The 22,893-nt window shown below is 43.1% G+C and overlaps 3 protein-coding genes across 7 annotated transcripts; 2 read left to right on the forward strand and 1 right to left on the reverse strand.

The window, feature by feature from the left end:
- The first annotated feature begins 23 nt into the window (after positions 1–23).
- cabp2b (calcium binding protein 2b) lies at positions 24–16,119 on the forward strand. Of its 5 annotated transcripts, none has more exons than XM_030395501.1 (7): positions 24–565; positions 1,519–1,791; positions 12,933–12,963; positions 13,056–13,190; positions 14,160–14,269; positions 15,503–15,650; positions 15,743–16,119. In XM_030395501.1, exons 1-7 carry the CDS (start codon positions 482–484, stop codon positions 15,766–15,768), a joined length of 807 nt encoding a protein of 268 aa, XP_030251361.1. In that variant the 5' UTR covers positions 24–481; the 3' UTR covers positions 15,769–16,119. The 5 variants fall into 5 exon arrangements, with proteins under 5 accessions (XP_030251361.1, XP_030251362.1, XP_030251365.1 ...); XM_030395502.1 differs by having other exon boundaries at positions 546–565; positions 1,469–1,791; positions 15,743–16,118; XM_030395503.1 differs by lacking the exons at positions 24–565; positions 1,519–1,791 and adding exons at positions 9,633–9,677; positions 10,323–10,496.
- A 1,072-nt stretch (positions 16,120–17,191) lies between these two features.
- Positions 17,192–19,007, reverse strand: LOC115568320 (beta-crystallin B1-like). Its single transcript, XM_030395506.1, has 6 exons — positions 18,886–19,007; positions 18,626–18,723; positions 18,403–18,521; positions 18,179–18,311; positions 17,951–18,093; positions 17,192–17,869 (listed from the first exon to the last, which is right to left on the reverse strand). Exons 2-6 carry the CDS (start codon positions 18,716–18,718, stop codon positions 17,698–17,700), a joined length of 660 nt encoding a protein of 219 aa, XP_030251366.1. The 5' UTR covers positions 18,719–18,723; positions 18,886–19,007; the 3' UTR covers positions 17,192–17,697.
- Positions 19,008–20,809: 1,802 nt separating this feature from the next.
- LOC115568321 (beta-crystallin A1-like) lies at positions 20,810–22,880 on the forward strand. The gene is made up of 6 exons (XM_030395508.1): positions 20,810–20,929; positions 21,257–21,339; positions 21,470–21,588; positions 21,685–21,826; positions 21,922–22,064; positions 22,199–22,880. Exons 2-6 carry the CDS (start codon positions 21,265–21,267, stop codon positions 22,344–22,346), a joined length of 627 nt encoding a protein of 208 aa, XP_030251368.1. The 5' UTR covers positions 20,810–20,929; positions 21,257–21,264; the 3' UTR covers positions 22,347–22,880.
- The last annotated feature ends 13 nt before the right edge of the window (positions 22,881–22,893 follow it).

Below are 22,893 nucleotides of genomic sequence, written 5' to 3' on the forward strand. Positions count from 1 at the left end.
AAAAGACCACGAGATAGTGAGTGGGGGCAGAGGTGCAGGAACTCAATCCAAGAGCCAAGACAACAGGTGATGATAAAAACCTCCTCACCTGCACACACCGAGGACTTCCCAAGAGGGAGATATGGACAGGAGCACGGTGCGACACTGAGGAAACACAAGGACACAGAGGAGGAAGGGGAAACATTTGATTTATATCTTTTTTTCCCAGGGAACCTTGAGTCATCCTCCCTTTTTTTTAAAGAAACCAAAACAGACTTCCATTCTGTCAGGAGAGCTGAATTTTTTAAGCCTTTTTTGAGGAAACTCGACAGAAATACACCAGTGACTTTGTGGTGAATTTTAGCTGATAACATTAAAGCAAAAATCAAGAGCTGCTGCTGAAGAGAGGAGAGCAGGGAAGAGGCAAGAGAAGACGGCGAGGGAGGGGGAGGAAAGGGAGAGCGAGGGAGAGAGAGAGAGAGTGTGAGCCTGTAACGCCGGGATGTTCATGATCATTCGAGAGACGCCCGCCGCAGGAGGCGGTGCTGGAGCGATGAGCGCGCCATCTGAGAGGAGTGCAAAGCAGGTGCGTCAGTCCAACTCTATATATATGTGTGTGTGTGTGTGTGTGTGTGTGTATAGAGCTTAATCTGTGTGATAATTTACACTGTCCCTTCCTTAGAGACTCAAATGATGCTTTTCTGTCTGCAAACAAAAAATGGAGTGAAATTTGCATGAATTAATGTTCGTGATGGAGTGCAGGATCATTTAAAGATGATCCGGAACCAGTTTTAAAGTAGAAGAAGTAAAGAAGAGAAAGATCGGAGCTGACTTTTCTTTGTTTTCATTCCTTTATAGGACAACACCCTGTCATACTGTTTTACTTTGTTTATATGTGGCGGACCCTGCCACCTTTCTAGCCTCAAACAGTGTTCTGGGGACCATATCTTCCTCTGAGGGCAGCTCGTTTATTCTGTTATGGGAAAAATAAATATTTCTGAGTTTGTATTATTGCTGCATTGATATTGTAGATATCAAAATGCTTAGTTGGAATTTCTTCTTATTTCATTACTACATAGTGCTCCTTTAAATTGTAAAAGATGTAACTGAGGTATGTAGGGAAAAGTGCTTTTAACTGGTAAATTCTGGTTTTCTCATTGATAAAGTTACTGTGAATGTTCCTTTAATGCTCAGGAAAATCCTTCTGTCTCAGGCAAAAAGTCCTCAAGTCAGTGAAGTATCTAAAAGTTTACAAAACTTTAAACAATGTCGTACTTCTGTGAGGTACTTCAGAAAAAGCTGCCATAATACACGATACATAGTGAGAACTGGAAAGTGTATATTGCACATTTCTACACCAGATTTAAAAAGTGTTTCACAAAAAAAGGTAGTTGATTGAGACAAAGACAGTGTTGATATCAACACATTTTAACTCCTGTGACCATATTTTGCATCTCTTTACTCTCCTGAATATGTCAACATGCATCAGTCTCGATGAGTCTGAAGCCCTCCACTCCTCTGCTCCCCCTGCCTCCTCAGGTGCAGGCCGCCATCAAGAAGAAGATGGAGAAGCAGAAGAAGCGAGCCTCTGGGCAGGGAGAAGGTCTGGGCATTCCCTCTGCGACGCCTCAGCCCCCTCGCCATCAGAGACCCGGTCCGGCCCTGCAGGCGTCAGCAGCGGTCCCCGAGGACAGAGAGTCCCTGGAGGAGACGCTGGAGGAGATGATGGACGGGCCCCAGAGGAGAGAGAGGGAGATGGAAGAGGTGGAGCCCGTTGACCTGCTGCCCATAGTGGACTCTGTGTTTGGACAGGTAGGAGGCAAATGTTGCTGTGTGCGTGTGTGTGTGTGTGTGTGTGTGTGTGTGTGTGTGTGCTGCATCAAGTTCTCCGGCTGATTGAATGTCTCTCAAACAGATTGATTGAAACCCTAAGCCTCCACTCTGAATTTAAAGCCCGGCTTGTACTCACCTCCACCCCTGTGACATCGCTGACCTCACATGGCAAAGGACATGACGCTGCGTTCAGTTGCAACGACACATTTAGCCTTTTTAGTTTAACCCCTGAATCCACCCCGGAAAAAAATGGCGGGAGCAGCGAAACACGAGGGCTAAAGCTAAGGACGGAGATAGCGTGTGCGTTTAAGAGGATTTAAACTCCTTTACTTTGGGGAAACGTTATAATCCGTAACAGATACGACCATAGTCAGCCAGAGATCTGATGAACACCCTATCTGCTTGGTATCAGCTCGGTATCAAATCACTCGCATGGTAAGCAGCGACACACGACACGGCACGGTGAAGGCTCCACCATTGCAGCATCTGTCAGCCCCGGGGTCGGTCAGATGCGTGGCGTCGTGGTGTGTGACAGAAAGTGGCGCTTGTGGAAAATAAAATCAGTGGAGATAACACCAGAATTAAAAAAAAAAAAAAACTCCACTCATGTCCTGCCAGCTTGTGAGTCACTCCCACTGAGAAGAGCGAGTCCACCTGATCTCGTCAGTAAACTCCAAGGGGGGGCCTTGACGACGAGTGTGGCTGAGGTTAGAAACAGGAAGTCAATATAATAAGCGAACGCGTGTGATGTCAGCGGTGATGCAAGTGATCCAAAATGAGAGAGGGACGACTGGGCGAGTGGGAGGGAGGATTTATCTTTACCTCGCTTCACTGCGGGGGACCTCGGGGTGGGGTGGGGGGGGGGGGGGCCTGAACCTCACTTTGACAACTGGTGCGTTATTAGGGGGAACTTTTGTGTGTTAGTGTGTAGCAGGCGAGTAGCAGACAGCGAGCATGTGGTATTCCCAGAGACCCTCAGCCCCCGCACACTGAGCCGAGACTTGAACAGACGGGGCTTGAAGAGGCACGCTAGAACTTAGCGTCTTCCTTAAAGTGATATTTCATGAAGGGAGCCGAGTGCCACACAAACAAACAGAGAACACTGTTACAGGTTTGTCTTTTAGGCTTCTTATTTCAAAGAGCAAGTAGTTTGTTTGTAACAGATGCAGGAGAGCAAATTGCTATGGCAACAATCCATTCCAAAAAATGTGACCTAAGCATGAGCAAAGTGTTATTAACTACTCATAATTAGAATTCTGCACATGAGTTTAAACGTAATAAGACAATTGGAAGTGAAATGGAAAAATTGATGCCGCTGGTATCGGTCTAATCGGACCGGTCCCTGATCTAAAGATAAGACACATTGTTTAAGCTTAAATTGTAATGTTGTTATCATGATACTTTTAGCGATGACGTTGAGAGATTTCTGAAGGTATGATGTGGTGGATGTTATGTTCAACTCAGCTCAGATAATTTCTTAGTTTCCCGGAAATTAACTTAACACACACTAAAGACGAAGTAAAGACTTCGACTCGATTCAAACCCCAATATACATGAATTCATTATTCATTTGTTATTGAACACTTTATCCTCACTACTTGTTGAACTGGATGCTGGCCAGAGGTCAAGTTTCACATTTTTGCATGTTGAGCTGGATGTGCACTCACTGAAGACGCTTTACGTTACGCTAATAACTGGAATTGATGAATTGGAAATGAGCCAGTTGTTTAAACCGTGTGTGGAAATGTGTCACCTCTGATCAGGATCAAATCACACGATTCTATTTAGGCAATTAAGATATTACATCGTCACCTGTCAAAGGAAAAGTTCAACAAAAACCTTAAAATGAGGCTATCAAGGATCTCTCCTGCCTGCAGTGGTGGAAAGTAACTAAGTACATTTCCTTGAGTATTATCATTAGTAGAAGTAGTTAGAATACACTCAGCGTTGAACAACAACAATAAAGGAACACTTCTTACATGTTTGCATGCATCAGTACTGATAATCTAACAGTGAGAATTGATGATACTCTTACTGTAACTTGTAAATGAGTATTTTCACTCCGCTGTATTTCTACGTTTTACTTGAGTAAAAGATCCGAACACTTCTTCTTCTGCGTCTGCCTTCTCTTGTTCCTCCACGCTCCGTCGGTTCTGTCTCTTCTACTCTTTCGCTGACTGACAGCTCTCGTCACAGAACACCAGCTGATCTGCAACCGACACCAGAACCAGAGCATGATCCGTCTACTGCTCTACCTGCACACACACACACATGCACACACACACACACACACACATACACACACACACACAAGCACACAAGTTCGTGACTGAGGCACAGGGGCCCGCTGAGTCCAAAACAAAGAACGGAGTCACATTACCTGAGTACTGCCCACACACACACACACGCACACACGCACACACACACACACACACACACACACACACACACACAATGCATTGTTGGTGTCACAAGTGTGTGTGGTGCTAAAAATAGCTGCTGGTGTGACGGCCATTCAACACTGATACCTGGAGACAAATGAAAAGTAATCAAAACAGAAACTGAATAGCATAAATAAGCCAGAGTGCACACACACACACACACACACACACACACACACACACACACACACACACACACACACACACACACACACACTGACACACACACACCAGGGACCAGCAGGATCTTATTTGCATGGTTAATTGGGGCTTAATGGTATTGGTGGTGCGTTGGGTTATTCATGCAGCCGCTGGTGTCAGTTTTTACTTTAACACACAAACACGTGGAGGTGAATCATCAAACACCTCGCTGGAAGTTAATTTGATCGATAAGGTTGCGTTGTGCTCAATTATGTCACAAACTGGATTCCTACTAATAGAGAGGTTGTGGGTTGTTGTGGTGCGTCAGCGCCTGAGAAACCGAACACGTGCAGCAAATCCATCCCCATTGTTCAGTCAGGGGGAGCAGAGTTATCGTTGTGCTGCCCCAATTTTTGTCTTTTAGAAACTAATCTCATCATCATACAGTCCCTACAACCAGGTGATTATACTTAGGCGGTCCTGCAGTAATGATCCTTGAAGAGATATCAGTGAAAACGACTTTAATAATTCAGGGGTTTCATGGGTCATGGTCTTTTGGCAAACATCAGCTGGTTCCCTGAAAAGAGCTCAGGTGTCCGTTACATGCCACTGATATCCTCCTGACATTATACTCTGTTGTTGGTTTTCATAGCATCCTCAATCTAACTGATCTGCTTCATCAAATAGGTTATGTTGTGTAGAAATGCAGGAAAGTGGATTAAAATCACCTTCAAACCCCCCCACCCAAAAAAACAGGAGAAATTTGGTCTTTGAGGTTTAAGCTGTGACAAGGAGGTACTGAGACGTAAATATGCATGAAGTAAAAATCATGAAAAAAAGCAAAGCGGATGTGAAAAAAAAAAAAAAAAGCTCAGGTGAAAACACACGTGTTGTTTCATCTCTCTTTGTGACCTCATGTGTTACTTTAGACTTCAGATGTCACATTTCTAATTCAGATGGTATTTCTGTTTCACACGCGATGAATAATTACACAAGCACGGGGTCACAGCTCACAGGTGCCTTTTGTGTCGAACGTAGTCACCGATATAATGAATGTGAATTAATTTTGCTGTTAATTTGCTTCATATTTTTTTAAATCAGACTTTTCTGGGGGGGTTTGAAGGTGCCAGCGTGCAAAGTACAACAAACCCTGAACACAATATGATCACTTTGATGCTAAAACACATGATCAGGGTCGGTTTGCATTTTATTTCCACTTCTTTCTGTCTTCTATGTGTAACTATGTCCACTCCTCTGTGTGTGTCGTCTTTATGGAATTAAGAACAATTTCGCTTCCATTTGATAAAAATCTCTAATCTCGTGTTTTATTGACCGAAAGTCGATTTAGTAGCTGGTCAGTGTCAGTAAGTAAAAATACAATTACAGCTGGCTGGGAGCAAATGTCATTTTGATCTCTTACATGAGGATCAGATGGTATGAAAAGATGCTCTAACTACACTCATGTCTGTCTGCGTGCCCACTAGATAACCCAACAATTACGGTCAAAACAGTCTGTTTCTACTTAACAACTTTTTTTTCGGGGTAAAGAATTAATTCACAGTTGGTCTTAAGCTTTACATCATTAAATCTGCCAGGAAGTTCATCTTAAAATAGGAGCTGAATCATCCCTGACTTCACTGCAGCAGCTGTCGGATGAGACTCAGTTACCGGACCGGTCCCACAGCGGCCTCTAGTGGTGACTGTTGGTTACTGCAACAACTGACCAATCTGAAAGAGACATTTTTATTTACTTATTTATTTATTTTTCTCTCACATCACATCACACATCACATGATTGTTTTCTAACCTCACACTCTTGTTTCATCCTGATTCAATCTCACTTCAGGAACTCAGATCTTGACCACTTCTTGTAAACATGTGGACTTCCCTCAACCATCAACCTTTAACGAGCTCCAATCAGCCAGAGTGAGTGAAAGCACCTGTGTGGGCAGTGGTGGTTCTAGGACCGTTTTAATAGGGGGGCCAGGTTGGGGCCGGCTTTTTTGTAAGGGGGCACATACAACCCGGAAAAAAAGATAAATCTCTCATTCAGACAAAACAGTGTTTACAGTTTCAACAATTGTGATTGGGTAGTAAACTGCTGAGACACTTTATTTCTGCCTTTCCCTTTAAAACAAAATCATTGCAAGAAATCTTTCATTGTATTATTGATGCAGACTCCCTGTCGGGGGGGGCCACAGGGGGGTCCAGACTCAGAGTTACGGGGGCACTGGCCCCTGTTGCCCCCCCCCTAGAACCGCCCCTGTGTGTGGGTGTGCAACAATAAACAGATCTGTACATTTGGAGATCGACGAAAACAGCGACGCGGTTATTTCCTCTGTTTTCACGATAACAATGAATCAAACGACAATGTGAGAAGTGAGAATTTGAGAGGGATAACTGACTTACAGAGAATGTACAGCTGCCGTCGTCTTTACAGAGCTTGATAGTCACCCTGCTGGAAAAAAACGGTATCGATCAGCACCAAAACACCAGCAAGACCATCATATGTTGTATTTTGGTGCTGGTCTATGCTGTTGTTTTGTTTGTTTTTTTGTTTGTTTTTTTAACAGCAGGGTGAGTTTCAGCTCGTCCATATTATAACAAACTTAAACCAAATTTTCCAGGATATCTGCATATTATTATTATTATCATTATTAATAAATGCACATTTTTATCCACCACTTAAGCCAAATTATAGAAATTGGTTCATCAAAATAAGCAGTATGTGACACTAATGCCATCATACAAAGTTGTAGAAGAAGAGTTGATGCAAATATGAGGAAATCTAACAAAGCCAGTCGGACCTCCGATGGTTGGGGAAGAAAATATAGAAAACAAGATGTATGTTTGAGAAAGGTGAAAGTCTCCTAATTATGGAAGTCTTCATATAAGATATATAATATTTGTCTCATCCCTGTGAGCATCTCACTAGATCAAATTTGAGTACTAAGTTTTCTAATTTTTCCCATGTTTTTGTCTTCATTTAAGTCATATTTTAACATATTTTGTCAATAACAACATTACTAGGGAGCCAATAAAATGTCTTTTGGTTAATATATACTGTACTGATACTGTGAACTTAGTAGATAGGCTGCTCTACAAGAGTGTGTTTCAGCTTTGGAGGAAGAACATTCAGACCTAAATTCAAAGAACTAATGGGTAAAATTGACTTAATGGTGTGCCACACATGTACACACACACACACACACACACACAGACAAGCTGTGTTCTCCATGTGGAAGCACTGTAGTACGGATCATGCCAAATCTGCTTCTGGAGAGATTTGTTGACAGATGCTTTGTACGAGCTCAGCTGACCACTTATTGCTGAACTCATAACCTCAACTTATGATTTTAATGCGTCGCCATTTTTTTTTTTAGAAAACTCTAACATCCCAAACTAGTTCCAGGAGGTCAGAGGTCAAACTCAGCTACGGCTCAAACCAAAACTCTGGCGTCGAGCCGTCACGTCCTGCTGAGTGTGACCTGAGGTGACACGGACACATGTTGGCGGACACTGTGGGGCTCGTAAGCCGTCCTTTGCTCTGGTGTCACAGCTCGGTCGCTTTTTCATCAGTTTAAACGTTTAGCACGGTTTGAACTGCGGGACGTCTAATTCTTCATGGAAAACAGACAAATCCCGCTCAGAGAGAGTTCTGTGTATCTCCGAAAACTTCCAAGGAATCAGGAAACAAACTTGTTATTACTTTCAGAGCAGTTTGCTCACAAAATGCAGGTTCTTACACAATGTTGCTTTATAATCTGTTTTATACAAGCTTTGTTTTTGTTTAGTTTCCATTGGTGCAAGTTTTCAAAATCAGACTTTTCCAGAAAGGTTTTGATGATGCATGCCTGCACACTCAAAATATGAACACAATACGATTTCTTTGATGCTAAACCTCGTGAGCAGAGGACCGCTGTACAGATAGTTATTTACTTTCTGCTTTCTCACATGTGTCCTCGTGTCCTCTACAATAAAAGGTCACTGTAAAGGGAAGTTTTCTGGAATTAGATCAGAATTTTAAAGACAGTTAAGGCGAGACACCATGAGAGACTTATGCTTTATTGAGAGAAATCTGACTGGGTGGCAAAATACTTCACAGCAGACAGCAAACAAATGTCATTTTTGAGTGCTTACATGAGGATCAGATGATTTGGAAGTTACTCTGGTCTAATTATCACCTCTGTCTGCATGCTGACTGGATCACAACAATTACAGTTCAAACAGTCTGTTTCCACCAAAACGTAATTTACAGTGGTCGCTCTTAAGCTGCACATCAGCTTATGAGAGAAAATGTTTTATCTTTGTCTTGCGTGTGAAACGGATGAGTTTGGTACCGAACATCACCCTCTTTTGTGTCATGCAACTTTGTTCTGTGTCTTATGATGACGATGTTTAGCAAAAAGAGTCTTCGGTAGATCAACAGAAATCATCTTAATATGACTATTATGGTATTCTTTTTGAAAATCTATCCTTGACAATGTGTTCATTTTCACTAAAAGTCTGTAAAGAAGTAAAACAGTGCAGACACAAAAATATCTATATTTTCACCTCAGTGCGAAATCTTTAATATCTTTGGATTTAATTAATTGTACAGAGGTCATGTTGACATCGACTCCTCGACATTTTTTGAGCCCTGGTTTTTCCATTTCTGTGCTGTATCACATTCTCTTTTTTCCTTTTCCCATCTTCCCCTCTAATCTCAAATGGAAGGGATTAATCCCTTCTCTCCGTTTTGCCGTGTTAATTCTCCCTCTAAAACTCCTCGTGCTGTCGATAAAGTCATTTGAATGCTTGTGCAACATGTTGGAGAGGGAGGAGAGAGAGGAGGAGGAGGAGGAGGAGGGGGATTAAAAACAGTCGGTGTGAAGAGAAAGAGACAGTGATGCTGCTGATGTGAGGAGCGAGCTGCTTTTAGTGGAGAGTTCACTTTGTGGGGCTTTTTTTTTTGTTGCTGCTTTGTTCGGTGACTCTGGATCAGATAGAGATGGTCGGAGTCATGCGTGGATTAAATCTCTGTGGTGTCAGATGTGATGACTGGTAACCAGCATGGGACACATAGTTCTCTCACAGGTTTCTCTGAGTTTAGAGCCTGAGCTGGATCTCTGAACAGAGGAGGGCAGACTAGATTTAAAAAAAAAAACAAAACAGATAAATAAGATCAGAGAAGGGGAAACTTTTGGGCAGCTGGAGGAGAGGAGTGGGTGAGATTTTGTGTCAAGCAGGGGTGGTTGGATAATGGGCAACTGCACCAAACCATCTAAAGATGATATGAAAAAGGTAAGAGCACTTTGTCTCGTCTCTTCGGTTTACTTGATGCTTTCGCCTGCACTTGACAAGTGACACTTTTACAATTTTGCTTTTGTTGATTTAAAAAAATTCTGTGATTGACGGTCAAACTTCTCAGCAGCTTTGAGCGTGGACATTCATTCTTGTCATTGTTTTGTCAGATAATGACAATTCAGAAGACCACTTACTAGCTTTTGGAGCTCTCTTTGAAACTTAATCATGTAATCTCTGGATTACAGATTTGATAATTGTCAATGTTCTTAAATGAAGAAAAAAGTGAGTTGCAAGAAAACTCAAAAATGTTCACTTTTTAACATTTTACTGTCAGTCATTAGACACTTAGCAGAGCCATCAGAGGAGCCTGCAGCAGAATAGACACATACTGCACAGAAAATGTTGAGATCCAGACATTTCTCTGAGTAAAGTTAAAAACCGACGTCAGTGGTCGCCTTGAAATATTAAGCAGCTTATGTGATGCAGGCTTACAGCCACATTCTGTCTGATGTTCGCGTGACTAGAGAGCCTCTTCAGTGTGACGTCTTCCTTGAAAGATGTGATGTGTCATGTGTGAAGAAGTCATGTAGATAGTACTTGACTGACAGACTGGTCCAGTAACAGCCTGGTCTGCCTCTGAAGGGGGTGAAGGATGGTCAGGGGAGGTCAGTGGGCCAGCAGGGAGAGGAGGATGAGGACGAGGAGGATAAGCCACGCTACGATCCCTTCGGAGCTCTGGTGAAGAACTGCAACATGCTGCACAACATCGTTGGCCCAGCCTGCATCTTCCTTAAAGAGGGCTTTTCACAGACACTCGTATGTAACACAGCACAAACCCCGGCGCCACTTTTTTTTTCCACTCGTCGTGATTCATTTTCATCCCCACATCGTGACTGACCTCCCCCCACCCCCCACCCCCTGCTGTCCACCACAGCAGCTGTGTCATCCCATCCAACTCGGGTCAGACGATCCACTCTGCTGGCACATGCTCAGAGGGGTCGATCGATCAGTTCTATGGAAATTATTGACTGGCCTTTTTGGAGCTTACTCTAAAACGTGGTGATGTGGAGGTCAAGGTGAATTCTTGCGGGCGACCGGCCCCTGAAAGCTCCATATTCACTGTGAGAGACAGTGAGTCCACTGTGGGCTCATGGCAGGTTCATGAACTCGTGCAAAAGAGCTGCACAGAAATAATAAAGTGTGCTGTGGGTTTCCCATCTAGCAGATACAGACAGTGGAGGAAGTATAAAAGTACTGTATTGACTTGACTTAAAGTACATACGTAAGTAGCAACATCAAAATATACCTAAAGTAAACCAGAAGTAGGGTTACGTCTATTATATCGTTGGATTATAATACCTCCTTTTGTCCCCATCTATTTTTATATGGTTGGTTTGTCAGCAGGATTACACAAAAACTGCGGAATGGATTTCCACGAAACTTGGCTTGAGGATGCGTCTCAACCCAGAGTAGAGCCTGTTAACTTTTGGTGCAGATCTGGAAAAAAGGGACAAATCCAGGAAATAATGCATTGATCCTGATGAAAAAAAAATCAGGCTGGTATCCATGAGTGAGCAGAATTTGATTTGATATTGGATTCAGCTTGATTGATTAAAGGGGACAGTTGGGCCTTGGAGGTATTTGCTCTAATGATAGCCTCGTTATCAGTGTATTGATTTGTAATTGTCATTAATGTTGCAGCTGGTAAGAAGGAGATAATTGTATTTCCTTTATAAATGGCAGGGTAGCTTTAACTTTAGAATATAATAGAATTTAGTTTAGTGGTTTTACATTTTGTATCAATAATCTGAATTTGTAATACAACTAATGCTGTTAAACTAATGTAATGTTCCTTCTGGACTGTACTGACAAGCAGTTACCAACTGTAACAGACTCACATTAAAGGAGCAGTGCAACACTTTAAGCATGACAGGATTTTTTCTGCTTTTGCAAGTCACTTCTCTGTTTGTGTTAATATGAAACGTACGTAAAAAGAATTCCAGCAACTTTGTCAGTGTCCCTTGCTGTCGAACAAGAGCTTGTCGCCTCTTATTGGGATTTGGTTTGAACTTCGGTGATGAAAAACAAAGCCGAGCAAAGTGAATGAAACGCTCTGAGAGGATTTGTCGTATCGTTTTCTCTCTAAAGCTCTCAGCCTCACATCCTTGATACCGAAACCACAACACCCGCTTGTGTGGCTGTGTGACTGTGTGACTGTGTGCTTTTGTGCGGGTGGACTTTGCGTGCGAGCTTAAGTGCAATGTGCAAGATTTACTGTATATGTGCATTTATGTGCGTCAGAATGGCAGGACATGTGTCCGAGGGCCTCTGGACTAACTAAACCCCCCCAAATCTCATAATCCCCAGATGTGTGTCGCCTGACAAATGAATCTGGTTACCCTTTGTGATTAATGGTTCATGAATTGTCATGTACATCATGATGCAGTTTTAATCCATATAGATTTAGAATGTTCCGTTCCGTTCTCTTTTTCCGCTTATCCGTGAGGGTCGCGGGATGTTGCCGCTTTTCCCCCCTAAGGGGTTGCGGGGCTTACTGGGGCCAAATCCAGTTTCATTCTAGGGGCGTAGGCCAGGGTTCACCCTGAATAAGTCGCCAGCTCATCGCAGGACCCTTACTGATGGCAGTGGCTGCCTTCACACAAGGTGCCAACTGCACATCAGGAGCAACTTTGGGGTTCAGTATCTTGCTCAAGGATACCTCGACATGTAGCTCAGTCCCGCCCTGGGGAGCCAGGATTCGAACCAGTGATCTTCTGATCACCAGTCAACCAGCTCTACCCACTGAGCTACAGCCGCCCCTGAATGTGTTTTTTCATTTGAAGATGTTCTGGGTCTGTCTGTCTAATGCAGCTTACCGAACACTAACATTTGTCAGTTGTGTTGAAGTATGAAATCCAGACTATAAGAGAGGCACAAGCTCAGTTTTCGATGCTATTTAAATGTATACATGTATATATGTAATATAACATTTTATACCGTCCACAAAGTTTAACCACATAAAACCAAACTCCACTAATCATTTCTATCATTTCTTGTTTTTGTGTTTGAGCGTCATTTCCCCGTTCACTGCTTTTCTGGTTGTTGCTGCGACGATGTTCCTTTTAAAACTGTGTTTCTATATCTGCTATATGTCGAACAACCTCTCTAAATATTTCCAGCCTGGGTGTTTTGTGAGGGTTTTTGCACTTTGTGAAGAGAGAAGCTAATGTGTGTCTCTGCTTCCTCCAACAGGACAGAGAGCTCAGACCAGAGGAGATCGAAGGTGAGGTGGTTTCAGCGTCTTTACATCACATGTGCATGAAGGTCGAGTTGAAAACGTTAACGCGTGTTCCTCTGTGTGTGTGTTTCCACCAGAGCTCCGTGAGGCGTTTGTAGAGTTTGACAGGAACAAGAAAGGCTACATCAGTCACAAAGACCTGGGGGAGTGTATGAGGACCATGGGATACATGCCAACAGAGATGGAGCTCATCGAGCTGAGCCAGCAGATCTGTGAGTGGAACAACGGCCTGGAACATCTGAGAGAACAGAGAAGAGTAAAACCACAGTAGAATAGAATCTCAAATGGAAATTATGTTTTGTATCTTTAGTTCGAATGTTAAAATGTTCATTTCTTATGTGGAATTTTTCATTTACATGTGAAAAAAGAAATTAAATTCCAAATGTGACATTTTTGTAAGAGATAGAATAAAAAAGAAACTGAAACTGAAATTGAAACAGAAATAGAAACAAATAGAATAGAATAAAAAAGAAACAGAAATAGAATAGAATAAAAAGAAACAGAAATAGAATAGAATAAAAAGAAACTGAAATTGAAAGAGAAACAGACACAAAAACAGAAACAGAAATAGAAACAGAAATAGAAACAGAAATAGAATAGAATAACAAGAAACAGAAACAGAAACAGAAATATAATAGAATAAAAAGAAACTGAAATAGAAACAGAAATAGAATAGAATAAAAAGAAACAGAAATTGAAAGAGAAACAGACACAAAAACAGAAATAGAAATAGAAACTGAAATAGAAACAGAAACAGAACTAGAATGGAATCGGAAATAGGAACAGAAATTGGAAGAGAAAATAAAGTTAAGAAACAGGAAATAAAATAAAAGAATGAAATGTAAAATGACTGTCAACAGTCGCTACGTAGCAAAATGCATAAAAAGAAAGTAAAACTGATTGAAAATTAATAATAAATTAGACTCTTAAAAAACAAAAGGTAAAATATGTCAGGATGACAGGAACGAGGCAGATCACAACAATAACAGAACAGAACTGTCTGAATTTTATTGTACTAGACTGGTGAATTCTCACAATTGTTAAAATAAAATAGAACAGCTTGTGTTTGCTGTAAATACAACTGATTAAATGAATTGTTATTTAAAGGAGAACGTGAAAATGATTATGAGAGATGATGACTGGATCAGAGATCACGGTCTGACAGGACTCGTGTGTTGCAGGTGGAGGTAAAGTGGACTTTGAGGACTTCGTGGAGCTGATGGGACCCAAGATGCTGGCAGAGACAGCGGACATGATCGGAGTCAAAGAGCTGCGAGATGCCTTCAAAGAGGTCGGTGATGTTGGGACACTTTGACTTATCGATCACAGGTGCAGGTGTATCCAATAATAACACTATCAACTTCTACACTGCACTGAACTGCTATAGTTTCTAGGATGGAGCCATCAATCGTGTAATGGATCTATGAATCTGATCCATGTGGGGACAAAAAAGGAACAAAAGATGTGCTCAATGCTGGCGCAAACTTAAGGTGTTCACATGTAGAGGAGAAAGAGCGAGAAGTCTTGATTAAGAACAGGCTGTAACACTTATACGTGTCAGTATTTAGTAGACGGATGATTAATGACACAATTAGACAAGTTACAACAGAAAAAGACAAGACCTACATTTGACCTGTATCTGAGCTCTGCCAGGGTTGTGTTACTGAGAACGTTGACTCACTGGAAAAAAAATCTTACTGGCGGCTGAGTCATCGTCAGTGTTGTTACGACAAGTCAAAATGTCTAGTGTGAGAAAAAAAAGGTCTGTGGAGACAACAGGTGGGAGATAATGAGATATTCACACATGACTCATGAGAGTCTCTGACGCTGGTGAACGATGTCATGATTCAGGTTTTGCAAGATTTTAGTCAGAGAGCAACACAACATGAAAAGTACAAGATTGCAAACGTTCACCTCTGAGTTGCACAACGGAATATAATGAGTACAATGCAGTTTTGATTCTTACTAATGTTATTTAAATACATGTAACTTAACTATTTGTGTTTGTACTGTTTCCTTTTGTTGTTGCTGGCTGATAAACCTCATATATAGGTAACGCTAAATGATTAATAAATGTAGAATTTAGCTAACTCAACTTTATTTAACAGACATTTGACTGTTAAAGCATGAAATACTTTATAAAACAATTATCAGTTGCAACTTTTTAATATAGAACTACACAGTATTTAGTGGCATTTTAAAGCTTTACAATAAATAATTGCTTAAGAAAAGGGTTATGAAGCATTTCATTGTTTGTTTACATGGAAATAACTTTTATATACGGCTTAATTAAGTATAATTTTCCTATTTTAAATGATGGTTATTACTCAGCATGTGACAGGGTGGGGTGACACTTTACTTCATCCTCATAAGGAGGCACCATGTGAAGGATTTGATCATTTCTTTCTTTCGTACCATTCAGTGGTAGTATAAAAAAGAGAATCAGGCTGTGCTGAAAGCAGCCTTTAAGTGTTTCTATTCAAGTCATGATTAAATCAGATGTGATGTGCGTCTCTGTGTTCAGTTTGACTCCAACGGTGACGGTCAGATCAGTCTAACTGAGCTGCGGGAGGCCATGAAGAAGCTGATGGGAGAGCAGGTGACCAACAGAGAGATCAACGAGATCCTCCGAGACGTCGACCTCAACGGAGACGGTCTGGTGGACTTTGAGGGTGAGAGAAATTCTCATTTCCTTCCCGGGATCCATCTCAGAAGACGTCCACCCTCGTCTTTAACCCCTCACTCTTCCCTTTTGTGTTTCCAGAGTTTGTGCGGATGATGTCTCGCTGACCGGCCCAGCTGCCCAACAACCCATCAGACCGACACATGGAGATTATGCAACTGCTTGATTAGTTAGCACACTACGCTTTTAAGAGCGCTTATCTAAAATTGTATTTTTTTATATTAAATTTAAAAAAGAGAAAAAAAGTTTCAAGTAGACAAATTGAGACAAATAGACACGACTATTAACATCTGATCTGCGGTGCAACTCAAAGTATTTTAAAAGCTGCAAAACATATCAAACGCTTCATAGAAAAAAAACCTTTATGACTGTGTTTTTTAGATGTATTTTTATATAATCAATGTTTGCTCTTTGAGTGTAAAATCTTGTTTGTAAATCTGTAAAAAAATCTTTTTTTAATTAAAGATACGTACAAAAATTGGATGAGTGTGTAAATTATTGGATGAAAGATAAACACAGGAGGATCTATTAAAGGGCAAAAAGGGAATATTTTCTTCATGATTATGCTTTCATTAGTATATTTTCACCTGAGGGTAAGAATTGTTGTGTTTTTAGTTTAGAATGAGGCTTTTATATCCACAGATTCTTCCACAGAGTCCATGTTGCACTTCCATGTCTCTACAGAAGCCCAGAACAGACAAACAACAAACACCAACCCTACAGGAGGGCGTTTTCCACCATAGGAGGGTCAAACGAGGGGATTGTTCAGTTGGCTGCAATCTGCAAACTCACCACTAAATGTCACTAAATCCAACACACTGGACCTTTAAATGGAGACTCAACAAGAACAAACACTGCCTGTGCTACTACAGAAAAATGATTCATTTCATATGAAATTATATTTATATATATTCTTTATTCTATATATTTTGTATAAAAACATGTGAGTTTTTTTTATTTTTTTATATTTTACATGTTTTAATACAATATTCTAAAAATAAAGTTGTGCTTGAATGGAATAAAAAATTCTCACTTGTTTTCAATAGAAATCATTCAGTTTTTCATTTGACTAATTATTAAATATCTATATAAAAACAGGGTTTTGGCCCGACACACTAATATGACAGTACGTCACACAATCATCGTCGCAGCTTGTCTCTTTTTCTGTACGCTGCATTTTAGTTTTTAACAAAGCACATTTGACTCAGAGGTATTTTGTCGCTGACCATGCAAATCTCTCCCAACCCCATTCAGCATGACTACAATGGTGTTTGTTCACTTTATGCATTACAACTATAGTTTCACAATTAAAACTATGAACACAAGTATCACACACACAAAACAAACAAACTGGATCAAAATGTTTCAAGGAAACTTTCAAAATACTGAACTTCAGAGAAGCGTTGATTAATGAAATGGATAAATCTGACATATTTTACTCATCTTGATATTTTATTTTATTTGCCATTTTTTGTTCATGAACATTTTCATTCAGGTGATTTATCAGTAATAATTAACAACAACAACATATTTGAAATCAAGATTTTCCTTTTTATTGAAAACTTGGCCAGGATTCTGTACAGCAGAGAGGGTGTGCAGAGCACAGGGGCAAGAGGTTGGGGGGCAAGGGGGGCTCTAGGGACTCAGTTTCCCATGGTGCATCATACCCTGAGCCGAGAATCAAGTGTGTAAAAACAGCCAGAGGAGTCGTGTTCCCTCTTTGGTGTTTCAGAGGACTGTGGAGGGGAATGAAGTGAGGGACTAAAAAAAAGGGAGAAAAGGGGGGGAAGCAAAACTCAGCCCATAGGGGAGAAAGAGAAAAGTAGAGACAGGGAGGGATGGAGGGTGGTCCGGCTGGTCCTTCCACTGAGGTGTTGTCTCCAATCAGGGGGCAGATCTAAATCCTCACCCTTCCCCTCACTGCGTTAGATCATTACTTGCACTGAGGTAAAGCCTCAGACATCTCTCCCCCTTTCCCTCTTCCTCCGCCCCTCTCCCTCACTTCCGCTCTTTCTCTTTCTCTCCTTCCCTGAGCCTCACTTGCTGGCCATGGTGTAGCAGCCCTGTTGGTGCCACTGCATGTCACGGATACGCCTCACGGACTGGAACTGAGGATGGCGGGCACCATACTCGTTGAAGTGCCTGAAGTCGCCCTTCTCCAGCAGGTACTGGCTGCCACGGTATCCAGGGAACTGGTATCCCACCCAGCTGGAGGGGGAAGAGGAAACATGTCAGAACAGCATCGACTTTACGTGGATGGATTTTTATGTCTTTCTGAGCTGCACTCACGTTCCACAGCTGACAATGATGCTGCCCACTCTATCGGTGAAGCCGTAGGAGAACAGGCTGGGAACGTCATCGTCCATGATCTCCATCTTGCGGCCCTTGAACTCTCCGACCTCGTACAGGCAGATCTTGTGCTTCTCGGGGTCCTGGAGGAGAGACAGACTGGTTTAGAGATGGGGGTCTAAAGCAAAAGAGAAGACTCGAGAGCGTGAAAGTGTGATATTCTTTTACCATTCTGACGGGCCTGAAGGACAGCAGGTAGTCGTTCTTCTGGCAGTTGCTCCAGGAGTCCCAGCGAGGATACTCTCCCTTCTCCAGGATGTACATCTCACCGCAGAAGTTCATCTGCTCGAAGCCCACGAAGCTGCACACGAGAGGACGTCACGAATATATCAAAGACGTGAGGTGGTTTGAAATGTGAGAATGCGGACGTGTGTCTTGTTTCGGAGACTTACGGTCCGCACTCGACGCGCAGGGAGCGCACGCGGTCCATGCCCATCTCACACACATTCATGCACTCGTTGCTGATCTCGATCATGCGACCCTGGAAGTTCTCCTGGTCGAACACGTACATCTGGAAGGGGGGAAACAGGTGCAGACAATGTGAGTCGGAACAACATCTGCGATATGATCAATCAAATATACCTCAGTGTGTTTCAGACAAGAAGAGCCACCCACCTTGTAGGACATCATTCCCATCTCAGACTTCTTGCCCTGAGCGGCCTTCCCATCGGTCTGGGAAGAGGTCTTGGACTTATCTCCACTGGACATGATTACTGGAGGGGAGAGAGAGGGGAAAAACACTCAGAGAGGGTTTGTTCATTTGGCAGATCGAGCATGTTCGATGGTGCAAAGGAAGGATGCATGAGAGATGGAAGTATGTGGAATAATCTGTATTTTTTTTTTTTTGTACCGCACCGTATGCGTGTGTACCTTACCTGTCTGTGTGTGCGATGCCTGTGCCGAGCCTCACTCAGAGTGTATGTGCCTCGGAGTGCGCCTCTGCCTTTTATACGCTGGCGCCCATAGGAGGGGGATTATGGGCAGAGAAACAAACCTGCTGAGGTCAGAGCGGCGGGACAAAAGAAACCCCACATCATCAGGGAGGGACGGACAGAGGGGATGGGCGGAGGTAGAGGACCACTGACACAAGCTGGAGAGCAGACAGACCACCGGTTACTGACAGAGTAAAGCACAAGTTCAACTGTTGGAGTAAAATTTTACTCCCAAAATCATAGTAGTTTGGTGTTATACGTCAGATTCTTTAATCTCCCATTACCACAACAACCTACTAATATGAACCAGAATATTCACTAAACTTTCATTATTTGATTGTGGCAGCAGGAATGTGTGGCTTCAAACATAAAGTGGACGAATCTAAATGTAATTTCAGGCGACACGTTTCCAGATAATGTCAGTGAGACACACAAATCTGGATGGAAAGTTTCCTCACTAAAGATCCAAACTTCTCATCAGGAGTAGTCCCACACAGAAACATCGGACCACTGACACTTTTTCAATAGGAGAGGTCTGATTTTGATATGTTTGGTGTAATTTATAAATGTTTTGCTGCTTCAATGGGGAAGTATCTGCAACTCCACTTTGGGAGCCATTTATTTTGTTAAACCAAAGTGAGGCTGGCTCACAATAAGGTTCTGCCAGATGTTTCTAGCCCAAAAAGGTCTAAAAATTAAAGCTCCAATGTGTAAGAACTTGCCAGCTGTGAAATTCTTACTCAAAAACAAAAAACAAAAGAGTAACAAGCCGACTTAAGCTGCGTCTCCTGGTTCAGATCTGGAGCTGGGAGCACCGGGGAAGTGTTGGTGTTCACTCTGCTAACACAGGAGCTTTGGACCGGTACCGACTGGGGCTAGCTGGTTAGCATGCTAACTTAAGTGACACAATGTTATTTCTATAATGTTACATATGTTCATTTGGTTGATAAAGTCAAGACTGTTTTCAATTAAAATTCTTACATTTTGCACCTTTAAACATGTAAATATCCAGTCAGTGATGTTTTATTTTTTCAAAAGTAATACAAAAATGTAACATGTTGAATAATTATTAAATATATTTCATAATCCGAACACAGCTGGTGGGTGAAACTGTCCTACTGGCATTTTGCATCTTTATATATTTTTAATTATCTTAACAACACAACACAATATACATTTCAATAAATACAATTTTGATCCACCATTGAGTTTAAGCTTGGGCCGCTCTGATTTATTGATTGGAATGTCTTATTGGAATGTTTATTTCGAATATGTAAAGAAAAAGTAACGACAGACAAAAATAATAGTTCAAAAACAAATAACAGAAAAAATAATGAAAAGCATAAAGCAAAAGAAACTGTCAAACACTTGATGACTTTGTTCACATGTTGGAAAATAAGTGAGAAGAATAAAAAGTCATTGATTGATGACCACCACATCTGTGTTCAACCAAACATCTGTGTGCCTTGAAGGTGCGCGCGCAGGAACCGTTAGAGGAGCCATTGTGTGATCGGAGCTCAAATGAAACTTTAACTTTTCTACAGGCGCACAGACCCACCCAGTCGTCTCTCTCTGCTCCCCCGCGGTGCCTCTCTGCTCCGCCGTTAATCCCCACATTCTCCAGCCCGATCCCGGCCCTTTGTGCCGGGGTGCGCGCTGGACTGCTGACCGGGGCCCGAACATACCGGAGCGCCTTTGTTCTCCCGGGGCAGCGGCGGCTCTATGGGATGTGCTGAGCTGGCGACACAGCAGCGTCCAGCAGCGGCCGCGAGCTCGGCGAGCCTCGGGAGCGCGCCCCACTGGATGCCACCGCTGTGCCAAACGAACGGAGAGCGTGGTCCGAGTCGGAGCCGTGGACGCGCTCCGGCAGGCGCGCTCCCCGACCCGTCGGTATAAAACTGAAGCGCCAGGTTCTCCCAAAACTCTACGCGAGGCAGGCGGTAGGCGCGTACCACTCCAAAGCTCTTCTAATAAAGTGCCAGTCTAGGTAAGGATGCAACTCTGTTCTCAGTCTCCACACGGTCAGGGTCAGACACACAGGTGCTCTCAAGCTGCTGCACACACCAACACTCTGAAAACCAAAAAGCACTCTCTGAAACACCTGGACGACATTTATTTAAAAAAAAGTCAGTGATGTGTTTAGGAGCAGATCTCCTCCAGATGTCTCAGCTCAGATTGTTTATTAGTCAGTGGGAATTTAACAGCAGCATATTTTACTACTGAGAAAAACACTACAAACCATCGAAAAATACCTAATTATTGAACCGAACGAGTCTCTAAATGACACTTTTCTCCCCTCCTGCCTTCTTCTCAGGAGTAAAGATGTACAGAACTACAAGGTCCCCCATGATGCAGCCACTGGTCAACTCAGGAATGGGCATGGCTCCCTTCTTCAAGGTAACACACTTGTTTTTTATGCACAAACGATGTGATTATAATGTGTTCATTTTTGCTTGAAGTTCAGAGGATGAACTTCGTGATAAGTTGCTGCCGCCCGCTCAAGTCTCGTCTCGTCTCGTCCCCTCAGGTGACTGTGTTCGAGCAGGAGCACTTCCAGGGCAAGTGCCTGGAGTTCACCTCCGAGTGCTGCAACATTCAGGAGTGCGGACTGGACAACATCCGCTCCATCAGGGTGGAGAGCGGAGCGTAAGTCCTACACTTTCCCTCTTAGTCCTCTAGAACTTGTCCTCTGGATGAAACAAAACCAAACTGCTCTTTCTCTCTCTCTGTATTTCTGAACAGCTGGGTTGGTTTCGAGCACCATGACTTCCAGGGCCAGCAGTTCATCCTGGAGAGAGGAGAGTACCCCCACTGGGACGCCTACAGCGGCTCCCTCTCCTACCACGTGGAGCGCCTCATGTCTCTGCGCCCCATCTACTGCGCCGTGAGTCCACACCCACATGGCCCTCTCTTCGAGTCTAGAAGTACCGCGAGAATCTTAAAATTCACAACTGTGCGTTTCTTTTCCCTCGTCTTCAGTCTCACCAGAGCAGCCGCATGATCATCTTCGAGAGGGAGAACTTCATGGGTCGCAGCGTGGAGATCTGTGACGACTACCCCTCCCTGCAGGCCATGGGCTGGATGATGCCCGAGGTCGGCTCCATGCACGTGCAGTGTGGCGCGTAAGTTTAGTGTGAACCTGTGCGAATAAGACGTATTTTCCAGCTGATCTCTGTCTCAAGTTTCTGTCAAACTATCCATCTGGAAGCTCTCAATCCACACTAACCCTTGCCGTCCTCTCTTGTCCCCCCCTCAGCTTTGTGTGCTACCAGCACCCCGGCTACAGGGGCCAGCAGTACATCATGGAGTGTGAGAGACACAGCGGAGACTACCAGCACTGGAGGAACTGGGGCTCCCACTGTCAGACCCCCCAGATCCAGTCCATCAGGCGTATCCAGCACTGAGAGGAGGACAGGCTGAGACTGAGACAGCAGCTCCCCTCGAACCCCCCACCCCCACCCGACCCCCATCTTTACCTTTCCCCCCTCCTCTCTTTCTCTTTCTTCCTCTCCTTCCTCTTGACTTGAGGCACAACAGCCGCCCCTCCCCGACTCCACACCACCACTGATTTACAGCCGCTGCCAGAGTGTGATAAGAGACAATATCGCACTGTTAAAGCACAGGGAAACACACGCTCCACACACACACACAGACGCCACTGACACACACGTGTCTTTTTACTCGGTTTAAGAGGTCCCTTGCACACTCACACACAAACACACACCTGCGCTGTACTCTCACCTGAGCCGAGCGAGGACCCAGAGGGGGAGATGAAGCTCCAACACGGCGCCGTCGACCGGAACAAAAGGCCTCCCCCGGCTGCAGGCGCCCTCCTCGGTGCAGCCGACCGCTGCCGCGGCACAGCTCAGATGTGTTTTGTTGTTGTGTGTAGGAGGTTGATCCACAGGTTGATAACTAATAAACTCATTTTCACCTCATGTCCTATTGTTT

This window comes from Sparus aurata, chromosome 18 (genome assembly GCF_900880675.1).
Source record: "Sparus aurata chromosome 18, fSpaAur1.1, whole genome shotgun sequence".
NCBI lineage: Eukaryota > Metazoa > Chordata > Actinopteri > Spariformes > Sparidae > Sparus > Sparus aurata.